A 13,446-nucleotide genomic window follows, 5' to 3' on the forward strand; every position below is an offset into this window, starting at 1 on the left:
AAGCAAAAGATGTCATTTAACATTGGCTCAGCTGCTTCACAGTTTGGGGAGTCCCAAAATCCATCAAACAGAATGGTCCTGCTCACTGAAGGGTAAAACCTTCCTTACAGACTGGGGTGTGTCACACATCACAGGTATTCTGTATTCACCAACGGGGGCAAGCTCTTGTCAAGAGGGCACACTACACTTTAAAAGAAATTCCGTGAAAACAAAAAAAGGGGGAATCCATCTATAGTCCACAGGAATGCCTGTGGGAAGCATTGTATGTCCTTAGTTTTTTAAATTGTGATGACACAGGGTAGAGTGGATGTGAACACCAACATGAGTCTAAAGTGTCCTCTGAAACCACTGGTCATGATAAAGGATTTAATATTGCAAGTGGACAGGACTGATGGACCTTGTGACCTGGGAGAGGATGTGTGTATGTGTGTGTCCACAGGTACCCAGTTGAAATGGATTCCCTCTAGGTGTGTCAGGCCTTGCATTGCTTTGCCTCTAGAACACAAACAGCCCACAGGAATGCCAAGTGATAGCACAGAAACAGATCAAACACGTAACTAGTATGAGTGATGCTAACACATACCTACTGCTGAAACACATCCAGCAAAAAAAAGATTTCAAACTTGTGTGTATGAGATTGAGGTGGCTGCTGGTATGAGTGTGTGTGAGTCTAATTGCAATTGTGAGAAATGCTCACATTTACTGTCGGAGGAGACTTAGTGGATGAAGATTTTATTAAATGGCAAAAGTATTACAAGCGGTGGGTGGATGAAGACGCAGAAGTCCAAGAACTAGGAAAACTTCAAAAGAAGCTTGATAAGGACCAGGGGGGCTTTAGGAGTTACTTGGACATTTCCCCAGTTTGATTGTTATATACCCCAAGATGGCTACCCTTGTCTTTTTTCCTTAGTCATCCCTGTCCAGGTTTCTCCTTCCCACAGACCCTTAGGGCATTTTCCCGCCAACCCTATCCTGATTGGTCCCTGTTTGGTGCAGTGCACAATTCTCCTTATATGGTTATGTTCTCCGATTCGTTCTTCCCTTGTTCCACCCCTTAATTTGCATGCCCACCAATGAGATGCGTTGCTCCTCCCCGTCTCCTCCTCTTACTCCGCCCATGTTCTGGAAAATCCCATGCTCCCCTATATAAGTCCGGGCACCTCAATAAACTTTGCTTCTCTTCGTGGACTCTCGACTCCTGTGGACCTCTTCCTTCGGGGGATCGTCATCGGGTTGGGAGTGGGAGGAGCCTCCCTGAGCTTCCAAGGAGCAGGTTCCTCGAGAGCATAAGCTATTGCTCTTCGAGCCCTGCTCCTAGGAGCGCCACCCCATTCACCGTATCGGTGCTAATCAATCATTCACCGATAATTTACCAATAGAATTTAGAGGGGACAAAGTTGTCAAAGCAAAACTAAACTTTAACAGATTCGGCTGAACCAGGTATGTCTGTCCCTGGCCCAAGAGACAGACCCAGAACAAAAAGAAACAGAACTTTTTATACCCTTTCCTAACTGAAAGGTCCCTGCCCCCTCTTCCTATTGGCTGGGAATTGGGGGCTCCCAGTCTGGCCTAGTTTGCCTGCCTGTCACAGACCCCACCACGCCCCCCCCCCCCAAAGGTGGGAAAAATCGTTAAAAACTAGTTGCCCCTTAACTGTTCTGTTACAGTTCTTTTAGCTTCGGCAAAACCCTAATTCTGTTTCTCACACAATCAAATTGCAATTTAAATATGCTTCACAAACACTTTACCTCAAACAAACTACTACACCTCAAAAACAAGTGCCATCATACAGCAATGCTGCCTTAATCCTCACCCACTCCCTCAGGTGAAGGAAAATCACTGTGCCTTAGCATATTCCCTCAAAATAATGTCCCTTTACCCCAGTTCTAAACATAGCCTCAGATTCCTACACAACCCACTGGTTAAGAAAACCTGGATCAGTTAGGGTTAGATGGTTGACAAGGTTATTTCATTAGTAAAAAGGTATTTAGTTTCAATAAAGGCCTAGTTCAAGTAGTTATAAAGAGAATGTTCCTATGTAGGTTGAGTTCTTGTTTGCACTGTTTTTCTCTGTACTGTTCTGGCAGTTGTTATTGATGCCGTGAGTGGCCCTTCACAAAGCAGGACTCTGAGCCAAGTTAATGTAGGCTAAGATAAAAAGTAAAGGTCCTTTAATATCAGGGTTAGGGCCCACAAGAATACATGGTGACATGCACGTGCTCCCCAGTTCTAGTTTCCATGGCTTTTATAATATGATCTATCCAATCATTATGTTACACATTTCTCAGTCCAGCCCCAGTCCTGCCCCCAGGAATTGAGTCTGGGGAGTTGATGAGACCCTCTGTTTTCATCAGCTCCTCTTCCTCGGGCTCACAGAGGTCTCTTGGAGTTCTCCTTCTGACTTCTGGGTTACTCTGACCTGTATTTGTTTAATTCTGTAGGCCTTTTTGATACCCTCCAGCTCTTCACCTTGAAGAGAGTCTAAAAAACTAAGAGAATTTGAGCTATTGATAAATGCTAAGGGTTAGGATACATAAACAATGAACTTGGGCTGCCAGAATACTAGCACATTAAATCTACATTTGCTACAGTTACTGTGTTCCTAAAATCTACAAAACGTGAAAATCAAAAATCAAAACCCCCTTCGGCATCATTACATTACTGTTAATAAGGTAGGGGGAGATGTGGGCTGGGGTAACGGCCTCCATGGCTGCCGCGGGGCGTGCTGGGGACTGTAGTTTGTGAAACCTCGCGGTGGGAGTGCCCTACTGCACGTGCCCCAGGACCAAACTTCAATAAAGGATTTGTGTGTGTATCTCCCATGGAGACGTGACTCCTGCCTTTCATTGTCCTACCCAAGGGATGAGAATGTGGGGAAAGTGCCTGCTGAACTGCCAGGAGTTAGTGCTGTTGAAGAAACAGCAAGTACAGTGAATGGGGTACATCAGGCTGGTGGTCAGTCCCCAGTGGAGTTCCCAGAGCCCAATTTTAGGCCACTGCGTTGCTGAGTGACATTTAAAAACCAATTCATACACATGCTAAAAAGTCAATAATTAGATATGTATATATTTATGATTGTAATTTTTAAAAAAAATTCACTGTCACTGGGTGAAGAACAGTGGATAAGTGCTGGACTAGGGAAAAACCTGCCTCTGTCAGCAAACAAGGGAAGGAGCTGAAGCTGGCAAAGCATAAGCACAATATGTAGATAAGTAGCTGGCACAGACATAATAAATGTGTTCTACTAAAAGAAAGAGGTGTCTAGAACAAGATGCATAGTGTAACAAATTGATTTCTGTAGCAGCATTCTTTAAAATTGCAATAGTGATATAAAAGCAGCATTTAGAAACTACAGGCTCATGATGAAGCAGAAGGATTTCTTGCACAATGCAAAAAAAAGCTCTTCTGAGGGAATCCAGTTGTTGGTGGCTAAGAAGGTTGTGTCATATCCAAAAAATATGAGACAAATCTGGGCAGCTGGTAAATTATATGTTAATGCACAAATGCAAACAGAAAGTGACTGAAGGTTGCTGCAAGATCCGTAAGCATTTGGAAGTCTCAGGTAAGGCTCTCACTGTAGCAGTTCCTCCACTAGAAAAGCTGGAGCAATGGAGATATTTGAAACCAAGAGAAGCCAAGATTTTAGGCAGACAATACTATGTGTAGTCTTTTATTTCCACTTAGGATTGATACACATTTAGGCAACATCTCTCCTGAGTTGTTGTACCAGAACATGCTTCATACTTTCATCCTGGAGGATCTCAGGAGACTGAATAGCTTAATAGCAATGAGAAAGCTCTAGAACACTGTGCTTCCACACTCACAATCTAAATTATCTTCTAGGGATGATAAACTGTTAGATACTCCAATGAATACTGAATAATAACTATCTTAATGCAAGATTGTCATCACCTTTTGTCTTGTAGGGAAGAAGTGAAATGGCAATAAAGTGCTGTCAAAAATGTCTCTAAAACCTCCTAGCAATGCTACAGGGTAGATTTTTGAATAATTGTGCTAGTTTTGGCTAGGATAAAGTTGATTTTCTTCACAGTAGCTGGTGTGGGGCTGCATTTTGGATTTGTGCTGGAAACTGTTGCTGACACGGGGATGTTTCCATTATTGTTGACAGTGCTCATTGTTAGGGATTTACACACACTGGCCCCTGTGACAGGGTCTGACTGGAGAGGGACCCCCACCCCTGTTCATGCCTCAGTTATACCTGTATACCCCATCACCTGGTGCCCAAGGCCAATCCCTTAATTCTGGTTGTTGATCTCTTGATTTCTTACTGTTTCTCACAGCCTGACCTTCTTCCGGGGTTACTTCATTCTCTTGGAATTGCCTCCTTGGCCCTTATCTTCTCTGTTTCTCTTGTATCTTCTCAATTCAGTGAGCTCTTTGTCAGCAGCGTGAATTTTATCAGAAAGTTCATGCTTGGTCAGCTCCTTTGGCCTAAGGTTTCAGCTGCTTCAGCTGCTAATGCTGAGCCACTAGTGCTAAGTGAGACTATTCAGAGAGAAAAATACAGTTAATCAAATTTCTTCCATAACATTACACAGAGTCAAGGCCTTTTCTGCCTCTGACCCCACCGCAGCAGTGACTGGCCTGGGGGTGCACGAGGAGTTGGGAGGGGACACAGCTGGGACAGCTGACCCCAGCTGGCCCAAGGGATATTCCAGACCATACGTGGGACATCATGCTTGGCATGTGAAGTTGGTGATGATGTTTGTCTTCCCAAGTCACCATTTATGCTCTGCTTTCCTGGGCATGGATGAACACCTGCCTGCCCACGGCAACTGAGGAATGAATTTTTTTGCTTTGCTTGTGTGTGTAGTTTTTGCTTCACCTATTAAACTGTCTTTAAACCTGAGTTTTTTCACTTTTACCCTTCTGATTTTCTGCCTCGTCCTACTGGAGGAGAGGGAGTGAGTGGCCATGTCAGGCTTAGCTGCCAGCTGGGGTTAAGCCACAATAATGCTGAGCATTGGCTTTGTCCACAAGAGACCAAATCCTTGAGGTATTTTGGTGTCACTGATACCACAACCAAACACTGACACTGTATTTGTTAGTGATAACATCAGTTTGGTAGAAATAAATGTAGAAATAAATCACTTCCCTGTGAGATGCTCCAAGTTACATTCCTGGTATTGTGTAAGAGAAAAACAGTTATTTTCTTTAAGACTGTCACTTTCTGTCCCCTCTATCCTAAATGTGGCCAAGTTTGAACAAACTCATCTTCCCTCCAGAAGCTTTGTATTCTTTCTGAAGTTCACATAACTGCTCTATTTGAAAATTGCATCATCTCTATCACCTTTGAATTAATTCTAAATTGATTTATGCCAGTTAAAGGTGTAGGCAATCAGTCCCTGTGGCTGCCTGATCAGCAGCTCCAGCACAAGGGGATGTTTCCTGACCTGGGGGAACCTGAGGGAAGTGGAGAGACCCATCTCAGGCCACAGCGGCTGCGGAGACCCAGGGAGGGTGTTGGGGCAGTGGTGGCCCAAGCCCCCCACGTATAAAAGGAACAGTGGCCTCTCTGTGTTCTTTTTCGTGTGTAACTGGATACACAAGAGTGGTGTTAGCACTGGCCTTGCACCCTCTGTGTTTGCTGTGAACAATAATTGCCTGGATTTTCTCTCTCCTTTCTGCAGCAGCTTCTGCTGTAGCGAGTCCCCCTCTGAGCCCACAGCTGGCATTGCAGGTTCCTCCTCCCCTCCCCTGGAGCTCTGGGGGGCAGTGACAGGAATTATTCACTGAGCTCAAAGATCTCTGCACAGACACACAGGGGCTGTTAAGGAGCTTTCTGTGGCTGCAGAGCTGAACCAGCTGCCCCAGCTGCCTGTGCTGCCTCCACTGATAATCATGCCTGACAGATTTTTTTTTAACCTGCTTTTGGCTTCTCGGCTGTTTTGTGGGTGCTCACTGACTATCTCAGCGTTGCTCCGGCATTTCAGCTGTGGGGATGAGCCTGCAGGGGCAGCTCCGGGGGGTTCTGTTCAGATTTCCCTGGAGTTTGATCATTCCAGGTGTGGGGATGAGCCTGCAGGCACAGCTCCGGGGGGTTCAGTTCAGGTTTCCCTGGAGTTTCCCTGGAGTTTGATCATTCCAGCTGTGCCAGAACTGAGGGCCGGCCCCTGTCCAGCCTCTCACCCACCATCGCCCCCACGGAGCTGGGGCCGGTCCGTTCTGCACTGACAGCACAAGAGGAAACGGCCCTAGACGGAGACACGGGAAAATCGGGATTACATATCGGGAAAACCTTTTCCATGTTAGCGCGGCCAGGCACTGGAATGAGCTGCGCAAGGAGAGGATGGAACCACCGCCCCCGGGGCGGGTCTGGCGCCCGGGATGGGGTTTGGTGGCTTTGGGGTTACAGTGGCAGTGCTGGGCTGACAGATGATCTTAAAGCGCTCTTCCAACTGTGATAATTCCAGGAGTCTCTGACACTCGAGCAGATCTCGGGACCTGGGAACGCCGAAAACGCTCCATGCCGAGCCCGCAAGGCCGGGCCGCGCATGCGCGACGGGAGCGCCACTGCCGTCAGTTCCGGCGGCGGCGGCGGCGGCGGCAGCGGGACAGTTCCTGTCCGGCTGTGAGTGAGTGTTGCTGTCACTGCTGTGAGTGACCCTGTCCGGCTGTGAGTGTGTGAGTGAGTGACCCTGTCCGGCTGTGAGTGAGTGGTGCTGTCATTGCTGTGAGTGACCCTGTCCGGCTGTGAGTGAGTGAGTGTTCCTGTCCCGGCTGTGAGTGACCCTGTCAGTGCTGTGAGTGAGTGCCCCTGTCCGGCTGTGAGTCAGTGTTCCTGTCTGGCTGTGAGTGAGTGAGTGACCCTGTCCCTGCTGTGAGTGCCCCTGTCCCTGCTGTGAGTGAGAGTGTGAGTGTCCCTGTCCCGGCTGTGAGTGCCCCTGTCCCGGCTGTGAGTGCCCCTGTCCCTGCTGTGAGAGCCCCTGTCCCTGCTGTGAGTGCCACTGTCCTGGCTGTGAGTGCCCTGCCCGGTCCTCGCCGGCAGCCGCATCCCCTGGTCCCAGAGCATCTTCCCCTGGTCCCAGAGCATCTTCCCCGGTCCCAGAGCAGCATCCCTGGTCCCAGAGCATCTTCCCCGTCCCGGAGCGGCTTCCCCGCTCCCCTCGCTGCCGCTCAGCCCGTTCCTGCCGGGGCTGTGCTTGGCTGGTGTGTCGTTCATTTGTTCTCCCTGCTGATCTCCGCCGGCCCGGTGCGGGATGTGCGCGGGGACAGGGAAAGGAGGCAGCTCCTGCCCCGTGCGGATGGGAAGCGGCTGGACGAAGCTGTCCCCCGGGAATGCGGCTGTTCCCTGGGGATAGGTCTGCTCCCCTAGGAGGGAGGGTGCTGGGCAGACCCTGGCAGCACGGTGGGAGAGGGAGGAGCAGTCGGCGGTTCTGAGGAGCCCCATCTCCTCAGGCAGTTGCTCCTGTGCCACCTGTTCGCCCAGGCTTGGATCTTCTTTCTGCTTATAAAGCCAATAGTGCCAGTCCAAAGCTGGGCTGGGCTGTGCGTCTGTTTGGGGTTTGTTGTGGAGGTTCGGTTGGTTGATTTGTGGGTTTTGGTCATGTGTACGTTTCAGGGTGTGCTTTGGAGCTGAAATGAACCAAGGGATGGTGTGGTCCAGGACGTCTCAGAGATGGGAGGGCTCAGCAATGCGTGTGCACTTCAGGACCCATCTGCAGTGCAGTCACCAGTTTTAGAGAGCTCAGGGGAGAAGGAATTCTAAATACTTAAATGTAATAGCAGAAAACATTGCCTAGTCCTTCCCTACGTGTGTTTTGAGAACAGACATGACTTTTTCTCAAAAATAAATATTCTGGTCCTGTGTTTCCTCTCACTGGCCATGTGCGAGCGCTGACAGCTGTGTAAAGTTGGGTCATTCCAATTTGGTGTATGGTTACATCTCACCACACACAGTTTTCCATATTTCCCCAAGGAAATGGGACTGGAGAGCCTGAGTCTTGACAGGATCATGTGAGCTGGTGCTTCTGCTCTCTGGTTGTGGTAGAGACTGTGCTGCCCCTTGTGTGAGCTGGAAAAACCTAAATTACGGATTTTTGTTTGGTGGGTGACTTAAGAGCACTCCTTGTGCACAGTGTAATGTTGGCAGTAGGCTGCGTGGTCAAAGATTTAGTAAAATGATGACACAAATATTAATATTGTAGCACATATATTTGGGATGCAGAAATGTTTAGCATCAAAGTCCTGGTTTGCCTCAGCAGCTCCGTGTACTCTGAAGGTTAAAAAATAACACATGTTTTTCTTTCAGCTGATGCAAAATGAGTGTTCCTGACTACATGCAGTGTGCTGAGGATCATCAGACCCTCCTGGTCGTGGTCCAGCCCATTGGCATTGTACCTGAGGAGAGCTTTTTCAGGATCTACAAGCGGATTTCAGCCGTGAGTCAAGTGAACGTGCGCGACTCGCAGCGTGTGCTCTACATCCGATACAGGCACCACTATCCCCCGGAGAACAACGAGTGGGGCGACTTCCAGACACACCGCAAAGTCGTGGGGCTGATAACTATTACAGACTGTTCTTCTGCAAAGGAATGGCCTCAGACTTTTGAAAAGTTCCATCTTCACAAGGAAATGTATGGCTCTACCCTCTATGATTCCCGGTTGTTTGTCTTCGGGCTTCAAGGAGAGATTGCAGAGCAGCCCCGCACGGATGTGGCGTTTTATCCCAGTTATGATGAATGTGAAACCGTGGAGAAGAGAATAGAAGATTTTATCGAGTCCCTCTTCATAGTGTTGGAGTCGAAGCGGCTTGACAGAGCCACTGATAAGTCTGGAGACAAGATCCCGCTCCTCTGTGTTCCTTTTGAGAAGAAGGATTTTGTAGGTCTGGACACCGATAGTAGGTAAGCAGCTACTTTTGTCAGCTTGCAGGGCTTCAAAAAACATCTTGCCAGCCTTCAGGATAAGCCTCTCAGGGAGGACAAAGCGTACCTTGTTAAACGAAAGATTGTTCCCAGATCTCACTGTCTAGATTAAGATAATTTAATTTGTAGTCTCACCATATTTGATGTTCTGATCTTGTTTTATATATATATTTTTTTTTAATTCATGAGGCTAATCAAATAGGAGGAAGAAGTCACAAGAACAGTTTGACAGATTCTGATCTAATGAGACTTTTTGTTAGAAAGCTTATAGATATACAATATTAATAAAAATATCAATTACCATTGATGAAAATAATTTTATATTATGTTGAGTAGCCTCTGGCTAATCACACTTACTGTATTTTTTCCCTCTAAACTTCTGTCTACTTTTTCATCCCATGGAACAGTGTCTGTTTATTTTGGTGACTAAGTCCAACACCTTTCTCAGTTGTTATTTTTTTATTTAATTATTTGTTGTTCTTGGCCTGTCTTGTTTTGCTACTTGTTTGCTACAACTTTCTCTTTGGTGTTGTTAAGAATTTTGTTTTGGTTTTTCCCCCCACATCTTTCCTCCTCCTCATTTGCATACTCAGCTCTCAGATTTGAGTGTTACATAGTTCTTGGGCAAGGAATTAGGAATTCTGGTTTACCAGCTTCAGGCAGGTGCAAAATCAGTTTGACTCCGCTGTTTGCAGTCAAATCCAAGGGATGGAAGCAACCACCTTTTGTCCTGGCGGAGACAGAGGTGTGTCCCTGTCAAAATACAAAGTGTGCATGGGAATAGGATCATTCCCATCTGTCTTGTACCAGGGGGATGCCAGCAGTGATAATTACAGTGTGTGACAGCTCACAGGTACCCAGCCAGGGCTCTCCAGAGCTGTCCAGGCAGGTTTGTGAAGCCTTTGGATCACATTAATCAGCTCTGCCTGTGTAGTTAGTCCTGGCCTTGGAAACTGGAAGAAAGCATTCCAAGTTTGTAATCAGCCCTCTGTTAATTGTCTCTGGTTGCCTGAAGGACCAGCAGTACCTCTGTGCTCTGCTCCTCTCTTGGTGAGCAGCTGAACTGGCTCTGACCTGCTGCTCTCTGTTGTTCCCTGCTTTGTCCCTGCACCATTCGATTTTCATTATCAGTATAAATTATAATGTTACTGATTTTTGTACATGGGCAGTAAAGTTTTATAGACTAGACAAAATTATTTTAGAATCTTCACTTTCATTACTCAATTTGAATGAATTTTGGTTGATGTAATCACAATTTCCTGTTCCAGTTAGTTAAGAAAATGACATTTTTTGGCCAGGAATCTCCAAATCAGAATGAATGATGGTGTTCAGTTGTGTCCTCTGAAAATCATACCCTGGAAATCAGTTTCTTGAATAAATTACTTACTCTGAGCAGAGGTTGTAGCTAGTGGGTAAATTTTTCCTGTGAAGTTCTGAAGTGGTGAGGGGCTCAGGTAACAGCAGGGGGTGTATCCACTCATACCCAGGAGATGATTTATGCTGTGGCACTGAGTTCAGACAGATCTGGTGTGATGCTTCAGTTCTCGGCAGAATGGAAGATGAGTGACCTTGGCTGTGTAAACATCGGGGTTTATCCAGAGGTAATCACTGGTTCAGCTCTGCACACACCCTTGCTGGGAGGCTGGAATACCAAGCAGCTTTTCTGGATCAGTGGATGTGCTTGAAATGCTCACTGCACTGCTCAAAGAGAAGCTGTTAAATATTCTAATTGTTCAGCTCAGCTGTAAGAAAGTTCTTCTGCTTTGGAGTTAGTACTCCTGGTTGTTTTAAAACTTACATGAATAACACGTGCAAGCTGAATGAAAATCTGTTTATAGTTTCTCTGCATAAGGACCTTTCTAGGCCCCTTTCCTTTAGCCTGATGGATCACTGTGTTATAAAGCAGAAACTCAGGTCCATGAAATAGGTTTGAACTAACAGTTTAATAAACTCACTTAGATTTTCAGGCATTATCCTTGGAATGGGAACTGGTGGTCTATACCATTTTATTATGTGGGATTTTTTTGTTACTTACATTTTATTCCTTGGATTGAAATAACAGGATTTTATTGTAGCATATCGCTTCCTGCAGGGACAGATTCCCTAATTTAGGAAAAGCATTGCATTATTCCTCCCAGGCAGATACAGGGCTAGGAAGGACCTTCTCAGGGGAGACCAGTTTCTATTTTTGCAAGAGATGATGCAGGAAATCGGTCTGAGAACATCTTGTAGAAGAACTTTTGCTACTTTTTTGGTTTAGAGTCTGTCCGTAATGAGTTCCCAGAAAGAAATAAACACATGGTGATAATATTGAGGCAAATGAATCAGCTTTTTCTAGAACAGGTGGAGATTTTTAAAGGTTTAAAGGCAAAAAAATATCTGCATTGTTATACACCTTCTGTCCATTTTTATTTTATTTTACTTTCATATAATGTATCCTGACCTCCCAGCAGTGTGCAACCAATTACTTAAAAAGCACAAATTTCTATATTAAATAGGTGGAAGAGAAGGCACTGTCTGTGCTTATAACAGAGCAGGTGCTGTTTATGCTTATGTATCTTTCTTGCTGTAGTTGTGGATGCCTGCCTAGGCTAAATAAACTTATCTTTTCCTATAACTTCTAAAATTGAGGTTAAATTTCAGTGTGTAGCTGTGGAGTCCAGCTGTGATCTGGAGCTGTTGAACTGGGTTGGCACATTCAGTGAAAATGTGTTAAGAATTTACATGGGACATAGTAATTCTGATCATGGGATTTACAGACTAATTAAAACTACTGAACATTGTATGTTACAAGAGACTTTTCTCCCAGTAGTTTATTGCCAAATATTAGGGTTATATTACGTGATGATCAGAACGATGTGTAGACCTGATCTCTCTCACCCAGTTAGTGGGACTTTAATTAGTCTGGTTGCATAATAATTGCACCATGAGTGGCTTCTCTTAAGATGCAGAGTTCATAAATTAGGAAGATGGATTATTATGTTGCAATTGAAATAAGATAGTTGTTGGTAAAATTGATGATGATACTTGTCTTTTGCAAGTTGCTTGTTTGAGCTGAACAGACACATGCCCAGAACTGGCACTGAGATGGCAATTTACATAAACTAACTATGTTACGTGTGTAGAATAATTTTTTGGGTGGCAGAGAACTTCATGTATGAAAAATAGTAGCATTAAGTCTGAGAAACTTGAAGAAAGATTGCCCTGTTGAACAGAAATTGTAGGAGTGAGAGTCTGACCTTGGTTTAATTCCTAGAGCACTCAGCCAAGAGGTGATCTTGGCAAACCTGTTGGTTTTTCTTCCTGTTTCTCAGCTGTAAAATGGATAGAATATCACAGAGCTGCTAAAAAAGTTTTTGAAATTAGTTGCACTTGATAGTTATTTGTAGAGGGTGGGAGATGGATGGAAAAGACTGAAAATGCATATTCTCATAATTATGCAAGATTCCTGCAAACTGGAAACATATGTACCAGAAATCCTCTTTTTTAAAAACTTCCTATTTTATTTCTCTTTTCAGCTAAAAAATGAGATATAGTTATGTATGATTATAAATCTGGATAAGCTCATCTTAATGTTGTTACATCAGTTTGTGTCTGAGGTTCTCTCTCTTTTAAAACTGGCACCCATTTAGTGAGGCACCACTCAATAATACCATGGAGTGATGAGAACACAGGGCTCTTTACAGACATGTCTTTCTCTGCACAGTGTTGTAGATGTGCTTTGGTCACTGATTTATCAAAGTTGATGATCTCAGTATGTGTATGTGGCTGTTAATTTTCTTTCTGTTCTCTGTCTTTCTAATTTTTGTTTTGTTCCTTTCTTTATTTTTTCCCCTCTTCTCCCATACTGCCCTGTGAGTTTGTTATTGGGTCTAAAAAGGTAGGCTGTGATTGTGTATATTTGAAAATAGTTAGCTTTTCTCCATGTCCTGCGTCCTCACTCCGCCTTCATTGCACATTTTAGTGTTGCTTTTTATGTTTATTTGTCACTACACACAAAAATAATTGCTGCCTGGAGCCTCCCCACTGCAGCTGACCCCTTCTGGCGCATCTGGCAATTATATTTGGGAGCAATGCTGACTTCTGTTGTAGGACACCTGTAGTTTGCTTAGGTGGCTGCTGGCCTCTGGAACTTGCTTTGTTTTCTAAACTCCAAAGCCATGAACCTGTTGCTGCCTGTGTTTGGTTTCCAAATTCAAAACTTCTGGCAGTCGATCCAACGCCGTAGCTGTGTCTTTAAGTCTGGATAATGTTATGATTGGTGATAGCTATAGCTGTGCATGCTGACTGGAATTAGTAGAATTTGGTGGAGCATTTTGCATGAGTACACTTTTGAAAATTCATTTTGCATGTTTCTTGTTTGTAAATTTAGCCAAATTTTGAGGATCCAGAAATTTCTTCAAACCTGTTGCTGGATGAAAATAATTTCTGTCTTGAAATAAAGGATGAAAATAAGTTATGTCTTGAAATAAAATATTGTTGCTCTGAATTTTCCTTAAAATTATCCTGGGATCCTAGAAAAGAGCTGGGGATGAAGGGTTAAAGCACATTTTCTGTAG

The 13,446-nt window shown here is 44.9% G+C and overlaps 1 protein-coding gene across 7 annotated transcripts in view; it reads left to right on the forward strand.

Annotated features, from left to right (window-relative positions):
- The first annotated feature begins 6,543 nt into the window (after positions 1-6,543).
- The window catches only part of TRAPPC9 (trafficking protein particle complex subunit 9), a 464,855-nt gene continuing 457,952 nt past the window's right edge, over positions 6,544-13,446 (forward strand). For 3 of the 7 annotated variants that reach the window (XM_071553784.1, XM_071553790.1, XM_071553791.1), the window contains exons 1-2: positions 6,557-6,617; positions 8,273-8,866. In XM_071553784.1, the coding sequence (XP_071409885.1) occupies positions 8,283-8,866 (584 nt within the window). In that variant the 5' untranslated portion in view covers positions 6,557-6,617; positions 8,273-8,282. Of the gene's footprint in view, positions 6,618-6,777; positions 6,789-7,125; positions 7,171-8,272; positions 8,867-13,446 lie in introns of those variants that run through there. The other 4 variants (XM_071553785.1, XM_071553786.1, XM_071553787.1 and 1 more) reach the window with 4 other exon arrangements.

The sequence above is a fragment of the Pithys albifrons genome, chromosome 4, assembly GCF_047495875.1.
Source record: "Pithys albifrons albifrons isolate INPA30051 chromosome 4, PitAlb_v1, whole genome shotgun sequence".
Taxonomy (NCBI): Eukaryota; Metazoa; Chordata; class Aves; order Passeriformes; family Thamnophilidae; genus Pithys; species Pithys albifrons.